Source organism: Saccopteryx leptura, chromosome 3 (genome assembly GCF_036850995.1).
Source record: "Saccopteryx leptura isolate mSacLep1 chromosome 3, mSacLep1_pri_phased_curated, whole genome shotgun sequence".
Lineage (NCBI taxonomy): Eukaryota > Metazoa > Chordata > Mammalia > Chiroptera > Emballonuridae > Saccopteryx > Saccopteryx leptura.
This window is the reverse complement of record NC_089505.1, coordinates 90,071,222-90,090,576: the sequence shown is the minus strand read 5'-3', so window position 1 is coordinate 90,090,576 and position 19,355 is coordinate 90,071,222. Positions and strand designations below refer to the sequence as shown.

The following is a 19,355-nucleotide window of genomic DNA, read 5'->3' as shown; positions in this document are numbered from 1 at the left end:
AGTCAATTCAGCAGAGAAGCGAGAACAGGGGAGGAGAGTGAGCACAGGCAACGCGTCCCCGCAGCTGTGTCATGAACGCATGCACAGGTGTGGGTGGAAGCCGGCCGGGGGTGAGATCAAGAATTCCCTTCTCTCTATTACCCTGATGGGAGAAGGCACAGCATGGAGGATGGAGATCCTGATGACAAGGGGCAGACAGCCTGCTGAGGCACCAGATTGGATCAGGGAAAGGTGCTGGGTAGGGGATGCAATGATGGGAGCTTCAGCAGGTCCCTTCTGCCCCATCTGGATTCTCCATGCACAGGAAGCCAGGGCCCCAGTGAGCGTGTGCACAGAGAAGGAGGATGCAGACTGGAGAAGATGTGGGATCATTAGCAGGGCGGGAAAGAAAACCCGAATATAACTGCTTGCCACTGTTAAGGGTCCACTTGAGTTTGTGATCATGAACCTGAAATGAGATAGATAGCCTGGCTCTGGGTCTCTATCTAGCTTTGTTTCACTGCCTAAAGGCTCGTTGTGACATTGCTGGTGCTCCCAAACATAGTACTGCGACCAGGAGTGTCGAGGGGCTTGCAAGGAGCACACAGGACTCTGGGGCTCCTGCCTGACTTTTGTCAATGCAGTTAGCCTGCCCATCCCACCACCTCTCCCGAGACAACTGCTAGCGTTCCAGGCGAGGCCCACCCATGGTGAGACAAGCAGCACTCTTAAGGTAAAAACACAACTGGAATCCTGAACCCTTCATAGCACAGCATCTCAAAGGTGTACAGAGGAGACATTTCAGGCAAAGGCACTGTTTATTGTTAACTGATGTTTTGGCCTGAACTGCTTCCACTTTTATAATTAACAGAATTATGCATGAGCATTCATATTTACACGCGGAGGATGCTACAATGATGGCTAACAAGAGATCCAGCAACAGAAACCCCACAAACACTTTGAATTCACAAGTTAGCCTAGACCAAGACAGGCTGTTCTGAAGGGAACTAAGGAAGGGTGCATTAAATAACTGCAGAGCTGAATACTGCATGTTCAAGTATTTAATGATATAATGATCAATACAGATCTCTTAGCACCTGCTTTTTCATAATTAGTCTTAAGTATAATAATTATTACAATGGTAATAATTATGTTGGATAGAAATGTTCACTTAGAAAAAGGCAGACATTTTCTTTTTCTTTCTTTTCCTTATTCACTGAGAGTAGGGAAGGCAGAGAGACAGACTCTTGCATACACCCTGCCCGGCATCCACCAGGCAAGCCCACTAGGGGGCAATGTTCTGCCCATCAGGGGCATTGCTCCATTGCTCAGCAACAGAGCTCTTCTTAGCACCTGAGGTTGAGGCCATGAAGCCATCCTCAGCACCTGGGGCCAACTCGCTCCAATCAAGTCATCACTGCAGGAGAGTAAGAGAGAAAGAGAGAGAGAGAGAGAAGTGAGAAGGGGAGAGGTGGAGAAGCAGGTGGGCACCTCTTCTGTGTGCCTTGACCAGGAATCAAACCCGGGACATCCACATGCCGGGCCGACACTCTACCACTTAGCCAACAAGCCAGGACTGACAGACATTTTCAAATACACAGGATAAGTTAATATCATTTCCGAACAAAGATACCCCTAGCTCATTTACTCATGAGCTCATTAATTATAAAGAAATAAACCTTTAGGATAGCGAAATAACTAAATTAGATAGTCCTAAAAGATCATCCCAGGTAAACTTTTACACCTTAAAAATTTAGAGAAAGAACTCTATGCCAACATAGAACAAAAACTAGGAAGTCTGTAATTAGTGGCTTGTTACTTTGACCATTATTTCATTCTTGCGTTGTCAGATTATTTTGTCTTAAAAGAAAACCATCAACCAAACTCATCAAATCCACAGAACAAAATTTTGTTTGAATCACTTTGCCATCAAAGGTGAAGACCAAAACCTGTTTGGCAAAATGAATAAATAAAAGAAAGGAAAACAATTAGTCTTAACAGATCACTGTCAGAATGGATAGACACTGACAAAACACGCTGTCAGGCTCTTAAATTTAAACTTACTGCTTGCAGTATTATACCAAGTTGCTGTCCAATTTATTCTACCCTGTTGTGATAAGATTAATATAATAAAAAGCTACGATTAGAATTATAAACACATCCCAGGTATGACGAGGAGACTTACCTGATGCACCTATTGGGGAGGTAGCTGGGGTCATGTTGTGGACACTGAGACCAAGACTCTGGGAGGGGCCTGGGGCTGATGCTGCTATAGGAGGACCCGGAGGGTTCTCTCTCTGGGGAGAGGTGAGCGGGGTGGTCGGCTGAGAGGTCTGTCCACCAGCAAGTCGAGCAAGGCGCCTCCGTCGGATCTACGGAGGGAAAAGGGCATACTTGAAATAAACAGCAGAAACACAGTCTGTCTGAGAAGAACACTAACATTATCAAAGACCAAACCAGAACTGAACAACTAAAAATGCCTTGAGAAAAAAGTACCCATTTGAGACAAGTAATTACTCAGTGTACCAGTATTTTTGCAAGCTACCACCAAACTTTAAAAAATTTTTAATTTTTGTCTGATCAGTCAGTGGTGCAGTGGATACAGCATCGGACTGGGATGTGGAGGACCCAGGTTAAAAACCCCAAGGTCACCAGCTTGAGTGCAGAATCATAGACATGACCCCATGGTCGCTGGCTTGAGCCCAAAGGTCACTGGCTTGAAACCCAAGGTTGCTGGCTTGAGCAAGGGGTAACTCATTCTGCTGTAGCGCCCACTATTATTAACCCCTCATGGCACATATGACAAAGCAATCACTGAACAACTAAGGAGCTGCGACTTCTCATTTTTCTCCCTTCCTGTCTGTCTGTCCCTATCTGTCCCTCTCTTGGACTCTCTCTGTCTCTGTCAAAAAAAAAACCCACATTTTTTTTAAGTGGGAGGTATCACACTTCCTGATATCAAGTTATACTACAAGGCCATTGTACTCAAAACAGCCTGGTACTGGCATAAGAACAGACATATAGATCAATGGAACAGAACAGAGAACCCAGAAATAAACCCATACCTTTATGGACAACTGGTATTTGACAAAGGAGTAAAGACAGCCTCTTTAACAAATGGTGTTGGGAAAATTGAACATCTACCTGCAAAAAAATGAAACTAGACCACCAACATACACCATTCACAAAAATAAACTCAAAATGGATAAAAGACTTAAATGTAAGTCATAAACCATAAGCGTCTTAGAAGAAAACATAGGCAGTAAGCTCTCCGACATCTCTCGCAGCAATATATTTGCCAATTTATCTCCACAGGCAAGTGAAATAAGACAGGATAAACAAATAGGACTTTATCAAACTAAAAAGCTTTTGCACAGCTAAAGACAATAAGAACAAAATAAAAAGACAAACTACACAATGGGAGAACATATTCTACAATATGTCTGATGAGGGGTTAATAACAAAAATTTATAAAGAACTTGTAAAATTCAACACCAGGAAGACAAACAATCCAATCAAAAAATGGGCAAAAAAAATGAATAGACACTTCTCCAAAGAGGACATACAGATGGCCAATAGGCATATGAAAAAATGCTCAACATCACTAATCATTAGAGAAATGCAAATTAAAACCACAATGAGATATCACCTCACACCAGCCAGAATGGCGCTTATCAACAAAACAACACAGAATAAGTGCTGGTGAGGATGTGGAGAAAAGGGAACCCTCCTGCACTGCTGGTGGGAATGCAGACTGGTGCAGCCACTGTGGAAAACAGTATGGAGGTTCCTCAAAAAATTAAAAATGGAACTGCCTTTTGACCCAGCTATCCGACTTTTAGGAATATACCCCAAGAACACCATAGCACTGTTTCAAAAGGATAAATGCACCCCCATGTTTATGGCAGCATTGTTCACAATAGCGAAGAAATGGAAAGAGCCCAAGTGTCCATCGTGGATGAGTGGATTAAAAAGCTTTAGTACATATATACTATGGAATACTACTCAGCCATGAGAAATGATGACATTGGATCATTTATAATATGATTGACCTTGATAATATTATACTGAGTGAAATAAATAAATCAGAAAAAACTAAGAACTATATGATTTCATACATAGGTGGGACATAAAAATGAGCCTCAAAGACATGGACAAGAGGGTGGTGGTTACAGGGGAGGGGAGGCACAAAGAAAACCAGATAGAAGGTGATGGGAAACCAGATAGAAGGAGATGGAAGACAATTGGACTTTGGGTGATGGGAATGCAACATAATCAAATGTCAAAATAACCTGCAGGTGTTTTCTCTAAACATATGTACCCTGATTTATCAACATCATCCCATTAAAATTAATAATAAAAAAAATGTTAAAGGAAAAAAAATTTTTTTTTAATTTTATTTATTCATTGATTTTAGGAGGAGAGAGGGAGGGAGGGAGAGAGAAACATTGATTTGTTGTTCCACTTATTTATGCATTCTTTGGTTGCATGACTAGGGATTGAACCCACAACCTTAACATAAGTAACCAACTGAGCTATACAGCCAGGGCCTACTACCTCACTTTTTAAAAACTGCATCTTAAAAATTATTTTAAATCCTAAATTCTACCTCAAGTTAAATTTCAAATCAGATATAAAGGCAGAATAAACATTTTCACACATACACACAAAAATAAACAGTTTCACACATACACACAAAATAATCATTTTATCTCTGCTCATTACACTTTGACTGATTTGTGAATTTATAATTAGCATACCACACCTTTAAACACACTAAAGCTTGCTGTTTTTTTTAAACATTATTTTTTTAATTTTAATTCATTTTAGAGAGGAGAGTGAGAGAAAGAAAGAGAGAGAGAGAGAGAGAGAGAGAGAAGGGGGGAGGAGCAGGAAGCATCAACTCCCATGTGTGCCCTGACCAGACAAGTGCAGAGTTTCAAACAGACCTCAGAGTTCTAGGTCGATGCTTTATCCACTGTGCCACCACAGGTCAGGCCTCACTGTTTTCTTTTTAATAAAACCACATTACTTGGCCATTTTAAATAGGTGAGAAGAAAAGTAAATATTCAATTTAATTCACTAAAAACAATGACAAAAAAGTAACAGAAGTTATACCAAGACACACATTTTAGTGTTTCAAAAGCAAAATGACTTGGTTCCAAGATGGCCACAGAGTAGCATGCTCCAACTCCCACTCCCCAGAACCAACGTGGATTACAACTTAAATCTGAGAACACTCATCGTGAAAGACAAACTTTGGACTAAACTAAGAGGATTCTACAGCCAAGAACCACCAAAGAACCCACACTGAGTCTGGTAAGAAAGGCAGAGACGCAGAAAAGGCTGCCCCGCTCCCGGGAGAAACTTTGGAGACAGGGAGGGCTGTCCAGCGAGTTGTAGGTCCTTATCCCTAAAACCAGAATTCCAGCCTAGTGCCCTGGAGCCTGGAAGGGGCTTACGGACTATATTTGGCTGAGAAAAAAGCCTAGACACAGTTTGAGAGGAGGCAGGACTCTCAGACCCAGGCTCCGTATTAAAGGAACTGCACAGAGAGCCTCCCTCACAGCCACATTCCCGGAGCTCCAGGAGGACACCCTAACCCAGGCGTGGCCAACAGTTTTGCCCCCGGGCCAGATTAGAAAGAAACCTTTTTTCACGGGCCAGACAAAATATTAAAATTAAAAAATGTTAAATACAAAAACGATTCATTTAAGTAAACAAAATTTTATTATGTAATTTGTTTATGAATAAATGTGAGTGAAAAAATTTTAATATACAATATTTTAATAAAAATATAATTACATACCGTATAAATTTCCAAACTGTATTGCAATCAACCGAAACAATATTAAATTAATAGAATGAGCTTCAAGGGGTCATATCACAAATAAAACAATTATTTTGTTTTACAAACAGCCTAGACACGTTTTCAGTTATCAACTGCAACTATTGTCTATGCTACAATGCCACTTGATTCAACACACTTGACCACAAAAATAAAGAATTGTTTGACCTTGGGTGCGCACTGGCAAACTCCACCTAAAAGAATGTGGGTTTCACATCACTGCTAAATGTCAAACAGTTCGTATCGAGTAGAGACAAGTACAGACGAGTATAAAAGTTGTAAATCTTTATAATGGAATTTTTTTAAAAAATAAAGAAGTATCGCGAATCCATTCGACCAATTATTGGAAGTTAACCCTAGATTAGTCACATGCGGAATTCTTTTCTGCATATCACTATCTTCTTAAATATCTCGATTTCCAATAATCAAAGACATTTCCGCTTCTGAGTAGCTGAGATTTTAAAGTAGCGAAGAATATTAAAAATTTAATCATGGGCCGCATAAACTCATTACACAGGCCGTATCTGGCCTGCGGGCTGTATGTTGGCCATGCCTGCCCTAACCCCTGGGCTGAGTCACTGCCCAAATTTAAAGTGAACCAGCATCACTAGCAAAGGAAAGAAAGTGCCCCATTCACCAGAGGCTCCCCTACTTTAGCTAGAACAAAGGCGCTTACAGCCAGATGCCATGTTAGGGACACAAATAGGGAGTGCAGAGGTCTAAGCTACACCACCCACCGCACTACTGAGTGATCGCCAGGGACAGGCAGGACAGAGGCAGCAGGGTGCAGCTGTGGAGGTGAGTGAGCACAAATAAGCCAGCCTGCAGGGCTGGGAACCGCCATTGCCGCTGGGGAAGCCAGGGCTCACACACAGCCCTGCTTGCTGAGTAGCCCGCCCTTGGCGGGAGTGGAGGCCCGAGAGTCAGCTGAGGGGAAATGCGTGGGCGTTCGAGCGCCCACCAGCGATGACAGAAGTTGCTCCGGCTGCTGCAGAAGTCCTGGTCGGCGCACAAACCTGCTCAGGGTGCAGGTGCGCCCTCAGCGGCAGCAAAAGCACGGGTGACCTCGGCAGTGATCTGAGAGGGTGCGTGCGACCCCCACCAAGTGGCCGCTGAGATCTGAGCCAACCAAGGGAGCCCCAAAAGCGGTCCAAACAGGTGCGCGGGCACCCAAGCCCCACCAGGGCAGCGGCGGTCATGGAGGCGGATTGGAGCCAGCAGCACATGAGCCCAAAAGCCCCTGGCAGCAACAAAGGAGGTGGCCAAGTAGACAGACCATACAACCAGAGCACAGGGGCCACACCCACTGGACACCTGAGACTACACCCTACTGAGTACTGAAAAAGAACAAAAAAACAAAATAAAATAAAATAAGTATATAAAATGTCTGGATAGAAAGACACCTGAGGCTAAGGAGTAGGCCACATCTAATATCGTACCTAATCACTGAATTACAGTACTGAGCTCAACAAGTAGCCAGCAATAAGAGACAACAGAAAGCGGATTTTAGGGGAATTTGAACTTTTAAAAGAACTTCTCCCATTTATCCAGCAAGGCTATAACTTAAAACTGAAGGAGAAATAAAAAGTTTCCCAAATAAAAAAAAACTAAAGGAATTCATTACAACCAAACCAATGCTGCAGGAAATGTTAAGGGGCATGGTGTAAACAGATCAAAGTGGGAAAAGAATATAGCAAAAGAGGAATACAGCTTTAAAGAATAAAATGGCAATAAACAACTACATATCAATAATAACCTTAAATGTAAATGGATTAAATGATCCAATCAAAAGACATAGGGTAGCTGCATGGATAAGAAAACAGGACCCATACATATGCTGTCTACAAGAGACACACCTTAAAACAAAAGATGCACATAGGTTGAAGGTAAAAGGATGGAAAAAAACATTTCATGCAAATGGAAATGAAAAAAAAAGCTGGGGTAGCAATACTTATATCAGACAAAATGGACTTTAAAACAAAGAATATAGTAAGAGATAAAGAAGGCCACTACATAATGATAAAGGGAGCAATACATCAGGAAGATATAACTATTATAAATATCTATGCACCTAATATAGGAGCACCTAAATATATAAAGCAGACTTTGATGGATATAAAGAGCGAGATCAACAGCAACACTATAATAGTAGGGGATTTTAATACCCCACTAACATCACTAGATAGATCCTCAAGAAAGAAAATTAACAAAGAAACAGCAGACTTTAAGATCACACTAGATCAACTAGATTTAATAGATATCTTCAGAACCTTTCACCCTAAAGCAGCAGAATACACATTCTTTTCAAGTGCTCATGGTACATTCTCTAGGATAGACCACATGTTAGGGCAACAAATTTAAGAAGATTGAAATCACATCAAGCACTTTCTCTGATCACAATGGCATGAAACTAGAAATCAACCACAACAGAAAAGCTCAAAAATTCTCAAACACATGAAAACTAAATAGCAGGTTGTTAAATAACGAATCGAGTAAGAATGAGATCAAAGAAGAAATTAAAAAATTCCTAGAAATGAATGATAATGAGCATACAACAATTCAAAATTTATGGGACACAGCAAAAGCAGTACTGAGAGAGAAGTTCATAGCTCTACAGGCACACTTTAAGAAGCTAGAAAAAGCTCAAATAAACAACTTAACCCTACATCTAAAAGAACTAGAAAAAGAACAGCAAGTAAAGCCTAAATATAGTAGAAGAAAGGAAATAATAAAGATCAGAGCAGAAATAAATGACATAGAGACTAAAGAAACAAGACAGAGGATCAATGAAACCAAGAGCTGGTTCTTTCAAAGGGTAAACAAGATCGATGAACCTTTAACCAGACTCACCAAGAAAAAAAGAGAGAGGACGCAAATAAATAAAATTAGAAAAGAGAGTGGAGAAATAACAACTGACACAACAGAAATACAAAGGATTGTAAGAAAATACCAAGAAGAACTGTCTGCCAAAAAAATTACACAACCTAGATGAAATGGACAAATTCCTTGAAACATATAATCTTCCAAAAATCAATCTGGAAGAATCAGAAAACCTAAACAGACCAGACCTATTACAACAAGTTAGATCAAAACAGTTATCAAAAAACTCCCAACAAACAAAAGCCCTGGGCCAGATGGCTTCACTGGTGAATTCTACCAAAGATTCAAAGAAGAACTAACTCCTATCCTTCTCAAGCTATTTCAAAAAATTCAAGAGGGCCTGACCTGTGGTGGTGCAGTGGATAAAGTGTCGACTTGGAAATGCTGAGGTCGCTGGTTCGAAACCCTGGGCTTGCCTGGTCAAGGCACATATGGGAGTTGATGCTTCCAGCTCCTCCCCCCCTTCTCTCTCTCTGTCTCTCCCTCTCCTCTCTAAAATGAATAAATAATTTAAAAAAATTCAAGAGGAAGGAAGACTTCCAGGCTCCTTTTATGAGGCAAGCATAATTCTGATTCCAAAACCAGGCAAAGACAACACAAAGAAAGAAAATTATAGGCCAATATCCCCGATGAATTTAGATGCTAAAATCCTCAACAAAATGTTAGCAAACCGGATTCAGCAATACATGAAAAAAATCATACATCATGATCAAGTGGAATTTATTCTGGGGAGGCAAGGCTGGTACAATATTCACAAATCAATCAATGCAATTCATCACATAAACAAAAGGAAGGAGAAAAACCACATGATAATTTCAATAGATGCAGAAAAAGCATTTGATAAAATCCAGCACCTATTTATGATCAAAACTTTCAGCAAAGTGGGAATACAGGGAACATACTTCAACATGATAAAGGCCATCTATGACAAACCCACAGCCAACATCATAATTAATGGGCAAAAATTAAAAGCAATCCCCTTAAGATCAGGAACAAGGAAGGCGTGCCCCGTTTCACCACTCTTATTCAACACAGTCCTGGAAGTCCTAGTTACAGCAATCAGACAAGAAGAAGAAATAAAAGGCATCCAAATTGGAAAAGAAGAAGTAAAACTATCATTATTTGCAGATGATATGATACTGTAAATAGAAAACCCTAAAGTCTCAGTCAAAAAACTACTGGACTTGATAAATGAATTCAGCAAGGTGGCTGGGTATAAAATTAATACACAGGAATTAAAGACATTTTTATACACCAACAATGAACTGTCAGAAAGAGAAATTAAGAAAACAATCCCCTTCACTATTGCAACAAAAAAAATAAAGTACCTAGGAGTAAATTTAACCAAGGAGGTTAAAGACTTGTACTCAGAATATTATGAAACATTGGTAAAAGAAATCAAGGAAGATACAAACAAGTGGAAGCATATACCATGTTCATGGTCAGGAAGAATAAACATCATTAAAATATCTATATTACCCAAACCAATTTATAAATTCAATGCAATACCAATTAAAATAGCAATGACATACTTCAAAGATATAGAACACTTATTTCAAAAATTTATATGGCCCGGGTTCGATTCCCGGCCAGGGCACACAGGAGAAGCGCCCATTTGCCTCTCCACCCCTCCGCCGCGCCTTCTTCTCTGTTTCTCTCTTCCCCTCCTGCAGCCAAGGCTCCATTGGAGCAAAGATGGCCCGGGCGCTGGGGATGGCTCTGTGGCCTCTGCCTCAGGCGCTAGAGTGGCTCTGGTCGCAACATGGCGACGCCCAGGATGGGCAGAGCATCGCCCCCTGGTGGGCAGAGCATCGCCCCATGGTGGGCATGCCGGGTGGATCCCGGTCGGGCGCATGCGGGAGTCTGTCTGACTGTCTCTCCCTGTTTCCAGCTTCAGAAAAATGAAAAAAAAAAAAAAAAAAAAAAAAAAAAAATTTATATGGAACCAAAAAAGAACATGAATAGCCTCAGCAATCTTGAAAAAGAAGAATAAAGTGGGAGGTTTCACACTTCCTGATATCAAGTTATACCACAAGGCCATTGTCTTCAAAATAGCTTGGTACTGGCATAAGAACAGGCATATAGATCAATGGAACAGAACAGAGAACCCAGAAATAAATACACACCTTTATGGACAATTGATATTTGACAAAGGAGGTAAGAGCATACAATGGAGTAAAGACAGTCTCTTTAACAAATGGTGTTGAGAAAATTGGACAGCTACCTGCAAAAAAAAATGAAACTGGACCACCAACTTACACCATTCACAAAAATAAACTCAAAATGGATAAAAGACTTAAATGTAAACTGTGAAATCATAAGCATCTTAGAAGAAAACATAGGCAGTAAGCTCACCGACATCTCTTGCAGCAATGTATCTGCTGATTTATCTCCATGGGCAAGTGAAATAAGACAGGATAAACAAATGGGACTATATCAAACTAAAAAGCTTTTGCACAGCTAAAGACAATATGAACAAAATAAAAAAACAAAACATACAATGCGAGAAAATATTCAACAATACATCTGATGGGTTAATAACCAAAATTTATAAAGAACTTGTAAAATTCAACACCAGGAAGACAAACAATCCAATCAAAAAATGGGCAAAAAAAAAAAATGAAGACATTTCTCCAAAGAGGACATATACACATGGCCAATAGACAGATGAAAAAATGTTCAACATCACTAATCATTATAGAAATGCAAATTAAAACCACAATGAGATACCACCTCATAACAGTCAGAATAGCGCTCATTAACAAAACAACACATGATAGGTGCTGGCGAGGATGTGGAGAAAAGGGAACCCTCCTGCCCTGCTGGTGAGAATGCAGACTGGTGCAGCCACTGTGAAAAACAGTATGGAGAATCCTCAAAAATTAAAAATGGAACTACCTTTAGACCCAGCCATCCCACTTATAGGAATATATCCCAAGAACACCATAGCACTGACTCAAAAAAAGAAATGCACCCCCATGTTTATGGCAGCATTGTTCACAATAGTGAAGATCTGGAAACAGCCCAAGTGTCCGTCAGTAGACGAGTAGATTAAAAAGCTGTGGTACATATACACCAGGGGTAGTCAACATTTCATACCTACCGACCACTTTTGTATCTCTGTTAGTAGTAAAATTTTCTAACCGCCCACTGGTTCCACAGTAATGGTGATTGATAAAGTAGGGAAGTAACTTTACTTTATAAAATTTATAAAGCAGAGTTATAGCAAGTTAAAGTATATAATAATAATTACTTACCAAGTACTTTATGTCGGATTTTCACTACGTTTGGCAGAATAAATCTTTATAAAACAACTTACTATAGTTAAATCTATCTTTATATTTATACTTTGGTTGCTCCGCTACCACCCACCATGAAAGCTGGAACGCCCACTAGTGGGTGGTAGGGACCAGGTGAACTACCACTGATATACACAATAGAATACTATGGGGCTATGAAAAAGAAAGAAGTATTACTTTTTGCAACAACATGGATGGACCTGGAAACTATTATGTTGAATGAAATAAGCCAGGCAGAGAAAAAAAAATATCATATGACCTCACTCATTTGAGGAATCCAAGGAACAATGTGAACTGAGGAACGGAATTAAACCTGAAAAGAAGGGGGGAGGGAGCTTTTAGGAGATGGATCAGGGAGATGTTGAGAGGAATATAGGGCAGGGAGGATGCAGTCGGGGAGACCCTAGAATCTATGTAAACGCAATAAAAAAAAAGCAAAATGACTGTTTTCTTAGTTTCAATAAAAATATAATCTACTTCTTCCTTATCATAATTTCCCAGAGTTATGAAGTGATTATAAATATGTACCATAAAATCCCAGTAGACGCAAGAGCTGTTTCCCCTACATTTTGAGAGTCATTAAATTCATAACCAGTCAACAAACTCTCACTGACCACCTGCTGCCCCAGGCCATGAGGACAGGTAACAGTTATGATAACGCTCTGGTTCCAAGCAGGCAGCAAAGAAGCAACCAACCACCGAACTGTTCACACTATAATCTACTTTCCAAATAAGGAAGATGAAAAGTTAAATTATGACAAACGCTAACAGGGATAGGCCTCAACTGAACCGAGAATCTACCTGTCTTTCTAACATTGCAGAAAATCTGCTCCCTTTACTTTTCAGACAACCAAGAACATCCTTATTCTTGACCCCAGAGTTCAGAAACCCTTCCTTATGTCCCTGCTAAAAATACTGCCATCAATGAATTTAAAATCCTGAAGTTGTTTATCTACTTAAGTAGATTAAACCCCTGGAAGGGAAGGATTAGGTCGTGTTTATTTAATAAACACTAGAGTAGCACTTAATTATCTTCTAGCAAGGTTCTAAGAACTTCACAAATACATACATAATTTATCCTCTTAACAACCACTGAAGTAGGTACTTACGTCCATTTTATGTATGAGCAAACTGAGGCATGTGGATGTTAGATATCTTGCCTAATGCATAATTGGCAGAGGCAGGATCTGAATTCATGCAATCTAGCATCAGTGTCTGCTCCTACCACCTAAACCAACAGCCTGGGGACCTCCGAGGAGTCTCTGAGACCTTTTCACAGGGTCTGTGAGGCCAACTATTTTAATAACACCACTAAAACATCTGCCTTCTAACTCTCATTCTCTCACAAGTGTCCACTGGAGTTTTTCAGAGGCTAAACGTCCCAGACAAGAGATGTTGCAGCTTCTTTAAATAATGAAGTCAATATGCGAACCCAGCTGTCTTCTATAAAGTCAAACATGAAAAAAATTTGAAAAAGCGTAAACAATGTCACTCATTAAATGTTATGCAAAATGTATTTTCATTAAAAATATGTTTATATTTGCAAACAAAGCTTTTATTATTTTTTAAAAGAATTAGTAATTTAAGTTTCTCAGTTTTCATTTCTAACATCATAAACATCAATAGATAAAACCCACCTAAACATGGCCCTGGCCAGTTGGCTCAGTGGTAGTGGTGGCCTGGTGTGTGGACGTCCCAGGTTCGATTTTTGGTCAGGGCACACAGGAGAAGAGCCCAAATGCTTCTCCATCCCCCCCCCCTTCTCTCTGTTTTCTCCTCCCACAGCCATGGCTCAATTGGTTCAAGTGTATCGGCCCTGGGCACTGAGGCTCCATGGAGCCTCCACCTCAGGTGCTAAAAATAGCTTGGTTGCAAGCATGGCTCTATGTGGGCAGAGCATCGGTCCCAGATGGGGGCGGCTGGTGGATCCCAGTTGGGGCGCAAGTGGGAGTCTGTCTCTCAACTCCCCTCTTCTCATTTGGAAAATAAGAAAAAAGATTAAAAAACGCCACCAAACAAATGTTTCTTAGGAGCCTCAACACTTTGTAACAGTGCAAAGGAACCCAGAGACCTGAACCCACGAGAGCCACTGTGCTCACCAGGCTGTTCTCTCCCGACTTTATTTCCCCCAGGTCCAGGTGGCACCGGGCCTGGAACAGGAGCTCAGAGCTCACTGACCTGAACAGAAAAGGGAAAAACTGAAAAGCACTGCCAGTCACCCAGGGAGCAGGGAGCATCAGCACTGTGATGAAAAAGGCACTGAAAGAAATGAATGAAGTATTTCTCTCATGAACACTTAACTGGCGTGGAGGGCCAGGATTCCCGCCCCCAGCCTACTCTCCACCCAATGACGTAAGCAGAGACCCGAGGTCTGCGTCCACTGCTTCCTTAATTCCCTTCGGCTCCCAAACCTATCACCAAGCACTGCTCATCCCCCGAGTCCACCCTCTTCTCTCAGCTCCTCGGCCACCACCCTCCCCAGGCCACGGCCCTCTCTTACCAAGACCTCTGCAAAGACCTCCCTAGACAATCTACCTGGGTCCATTTTGGCCAGGTAAACACAGAGGCCATATATTTCCTTTCTTTAAACACTTTCAAAGTTTTAGCTTTTTGAAATGCAAATTAAAATCACAATGAGATAACCCTTCACACCCATTAAGATGGCTACTGTAAAATATTATATAAATCACTTGACCAGGTTGTGGTGTACTGGATAAAGCATCAACCTGGAATGCAGAGGACCCAGGTTTGAAACCCCGAGGTTTCCGGTTTCAGTGCAGGCTCACCAGCTTGAGTGTGGGATCATAGACATGATCCCACGGTTTCTGGCTTGAAGCTCAGAAACTGGTCGCTGGCTTGAGCAAGGGGTCACTGGCTCAGCTGGAATCCCCCAGTCAAGGCACATATGAGAAAGCAATCAATGAACAAGTAAGGAGCTGCAACTATGAGTTGATGCTTCTCATCTCTCTCCCTTCCTGTTTGTCACTGTCTGTCTGTCTCTTTCTCGCTTAAAATATAAAATAAAATAAACTATATAAATAAAATAATAAGTGTTAGCAAGGATGTGGAGAAATTGGAAGCCTTGTGCACTGTTGGAGGGAAGTGCTATAGCCATTATAGAAAATAATAGTATGGCAGTTCCTCTAAAAATTAAAAATAGAATCACTATATGATCCGGTCACTCCACTCCTAGATAAATAGAGCAAAAATTGAGAGCAGGACTCAAACAGATATTTGTTCACCCTTGTTCACAGCAGTATTATTCCCAAGAGCCACGAGGTGGAAGCCACCCAAATGTCCACCCCTTCTTAAACCTTCAATGACTCCGCACTGCACCTAGCACAGAAATCCTCACCGTGTCCTCCAGGGCCATTGGTTGCCTCTCCAAGGTCATGGTGTCTACGAGGCAGCAGCCACCTGGCCCCGACAGTTCCTAGAACATCTTAAGCTCTATCTTATCTCTGGCCACTTGCAATTCCTTTAGCCTAAGAGCACTTTCATTCTTGGCCTGGCTGGTTCTTTCCCTTCTTTCCATTCTCAGCTTAAATGTCACCTCCTGCAGAACTTCCCTTACCATGGTGTCTAGTGCAGCCCTGCTTGCCACACTCATTTGACTTTATGGCCCTCTATTCACCTCCTTCGAACATTCCTTGTGATCTGTAAATATCTTCCTTACTTACTGTCCGTCTTCCTCAGTACCTGTTTCTCTAGTGGAATGGAAGCTCCATGAAAAAACCATGTCTGTCTTGTTCACTGTTGTATCCCCAGTTTGGAGCATAGTGCCAGGCACAAAATAGCTCTGTGCAGGCTGAACAACGGGAGAAATTAATGCATGGAGAGGAGGGAGGCCACGTACTGAAATCACACACCAGAATGTTTAACTGAATATTCAAAGCCCAGGCTGTGTTTCAGAATTCTGATACTGACTTCTCTTCAGATGTTCACACATTGAACAAACATTTAAGCACCACAGTCAACTCAACAGTTCCGCTCCCATGGAGCTCAGGTTCTAGTGGAGGCCAGAGGACAATAGCCAAATGAACACAAACGATGCCAACAGGTTCTGAGCATCATCAAAGAAAAATAAAGTAAGGGAGAGACAGAAGGGCAGGCTTGTTTGCTTTTTAATTTTTTATTGATTGATTTGAAAGACTGGGGTGGGGGGAGACAGAGAGAAAGAAGGAGAGACAGTCACTTATTTATGCATTCATTGGTGGACTCTTTCATGTGCCCTGACTGGAGTTTAAACCTCAACCTTGGTGTATCAGGATGACACTCTAACCAACTGAGCTACCTGGCTAGGGCTTGCTTGTTTTTTTTTTTTTGTTTTTGTTTGTTTGTTTGTTTTTAACAGAGACTGAGAGAGAATCAGAGAGAGGGATAAATAGGGACAGACAGACAGGAATGGAGAGAGATGAGAAGCATCAATTATTAGTTTTTCGTTGCGACACTTTAGCTGTTCACTGATTGCTTTCTCATGTGCCTTGACTGTGGGCCTTCAGCAGACCGAGTAACCCCTTGCTTGAGCCAACGATCTTGGGTCCAAGCTGGTGAGCCCTGCTCAAACCAGATGAGCCTGCACTCAAGCTGGCAACCTCAGGGCCTCAAACCTGGGTCCCCTGCATCCCAGTCCGATGCTCTATGCACTGTGCCACCGCCTGGTCAGGCTGCTTGTTTGTTTTTAAAGATGGCAGAAAGTTAGCATGACTGCATGCTGATAGGAAAGTTTGGGGCTGCAAAGAGAGAAGGGACAGCACATGGTGGGAGCTTACAGAAGTTTTCCTCTAACTGCCTTTATTTTTGGCCCTGGCCAACAACAGCTCAGTCCAGCATATGGACATCCTAGGTTCAATTCCAAGTCAGGGAACACAGGAGAAGTGACTATCTGCTTCTCCCACCTCCCTCTCCTCTTTCTCTCTCTTCCCCTCCCAAAGCAAGTAGCTTGATTGGTTCGAACATGGCTCCAGGCGCTGAAGATAGCACTGTTGGAAAGCATCAGCCTCAGGCACTAAAAATAGCTTGGGTACACAAGCATCAGCTCCAGATGAGGTTACCGGGTGGATCCCGGTACATGCAAGAATCTGCCTTACTATCTCCCCTCCTCTCACCTAAAAAAAAAAAAAAAAAAGTCAAATTCAATCTTTACTACTTACTACCCAGGTAGGTTCAAGATAAGCTGTTTCACCACTGTGCTTCAGTTTCCACATCTGTACAACAGGGACGAACACTGTTCCTTCCTCACAGAATGTGAGAACCACAAGCCCTGCCCTGTTCTCTATGACATGGCTCTGCTAAATAAGTTTTTTTGTGCACTGTTTACTCACCAGACCCGTACTCTAAATTTCTTAGGCAAGGACTTTTCTCAGTGTTCTCTGACGTTTTATCAGTGCCTAGAAAAGTGCAGTGCCTGCACGTAGTAGAAGCTCTTTAAATATTTGCTTCATGAGTGAAAGAAATGAAAACCACTAGAAAATGCATTGCACATAAAGTTTTCTGTCTGTGGAATAATATTATCCTTATCTTTTGGTAAAACATGAAATTACTTTAACTCTGGGTGCCAAGTTCAGCCTGAGATGTTCTCAGTGATATAAACACAGAATACATGTCCTGACTCATTGCAATATGGGCTTGAAGGAAGAAAGGAGAAAGGAAGTTTTCCAAGAAGAAAGCTCTCCACTGTGCTGGTATTTCCCAATTCCTACCCCTATCTCTCTTCAAACACAGGTTTAAAAAAGGAATGAAGAATCAGACTTTGTGAAATCTTCCGTGAACAATTAAGGGAGATGGAGGAGTGGAGTAAGGGACAGAGGCAGGTCCATGTAAGACAGGCACTGGTAGGAGGTGATTGGTAGAACACATCCTGACTCCCCAACTTAAAGACCTCTTAAGAGAAGAAACAGCAATGAATGGGTCAGTGCTCTGGGCTGCCCACGGCAGCGATGCCCTCGGGTGGACTGACCACTTTCAGTGGGACTAGCAACCTGAGGACCCTGGGAATACCTGGACAGGAGACTCCCAAGAGAATGGCTTTGAGCAATTGCAGATATAAAGGTCTCTCTAATTAATTGGACTATTAAGAGATGTGACCTCAGCCTGACCTGTGCTGGTGCAGTAGACAGAACATCAACCTGGAATGCTGAGGTCACCCATTCAAAGCCCCAGGCTTGCCCAGTCAAGGCACATAGGAGAAACAACTACAAGTTGATGCTTCCTTCCCTTCCTTCCCTTCTCTCTTTCTCTCTCCTCTCTAAGAATCAATAAAAACAATCTTTTAAAAAAAGAGACAGAAAGAGATGTAACCTCACTTTTATCACAAACAGAACAAATGGGACACAAACTGAAAATAGTCCCAACATACCAAAATATTGTTAAACTTTTTTCTCTTTGCTTACTCCACTTTTTTATACTAAGCACACAGGATTGTTATAATGTCTTTTAAGTTAAGCAAAAGTCCTTTTCAAAAAAAAAAAATTTCGGCCCTGGCCGGTTGGCTCAGCAGTAGAGCGTCGGCCTGGCGTGCGGAGGACCCAGGTTCGATTCCCGGCCAGGGCACACAGGAGAAGCGCCCATTTGCTTCTCCACCCCTCTGCCGCACTTTCCTCTCTGTCTCTCTCTTCCCCTCCCGCAGCCAAAGCTCCATTGGAGCAAAGATGGCCCGGGCGCTGGGGATGGCTCTGTGGCCTCTGCCTCAGGCCCTAGAGTGGCTCTGGTCGCAACATGGCGACGCCCAGGATGGGCAGAGCATCGCCCCCTGGTGGGCAGAGCGTCGCCCCATGGTGGGCGTGCTGGGTGGATCCCGGTCGGGCGCATGCGGGAGTCTGTCTGACTGTCTCTCCCTGTTTCCAGCTTCAGAAAAATGAAAAAAAAAAAAAATTTCATTTTCCCAGATATCACAGTGAGAAAATACCAAAAGCATAAAAAAGGAACTTCCAACTCCTCAACTTACTTCCTAAACCACAAGCCTACCCAAAGTTACAAAAAACAAAATCTCATTCCTAGAGGTTTTCTTGTCTTGACCGTTTCAGTTCTTACTTCACAAATGACAGCAAAACAGGGCTTTCCCCAGAACTGTTCTATCCTGATGTAGCATTTCCTACCCTCACAGTCCTGATTAAGTAAAAATAGATTCAAAACAGCAAGGGCCATTGTGCAGGCATGAGACAGCGTCTCAGGACAGGATGGGCCAAACTGTTCCTCTTATTTTTAGCACTTTATGGGGGAAATAAATCCAAACAGCATTGTTTTCAATTTAGTAAACAGTCATTCTACAAAAGTATCTTAACTTTTTTTACTCAAAAAATTAAATCCCCACATAAATAAAAACTTTCTAATATGCACTCTTTGGAATG

At 41.8% G+C, this 19,355-nt stretch overlaps 1 protein-coding gene across 3 annotated transcripts in view; it reads right to left on the bottom strand.

Moving 5' to 3' along the window:
- The window catches only part of UBE4B (ubiquitination factor E4B), a 137,675-nt gene that overhangs the window by 90,742 nt on the left and 27,578 nt on the right, over positions 1-19,355 (bottom strand). For 2 of the 3 annotated variants that reach the window (XM_066375004.1, XM_066375006.1), the window contains exon 2: positions 2,165-2,351. In XM_066375004.1, the coding sequence (XP_066231101.1) occupies positions 2,165-2,351 (187 nt within the window). Of the gene's footprint in view, positions 1-2,164; positions 2,352-19,355 lie in introns of those variants that run through there. The other variant, XM_066375005.1, reaches the window with a different exon arrangement.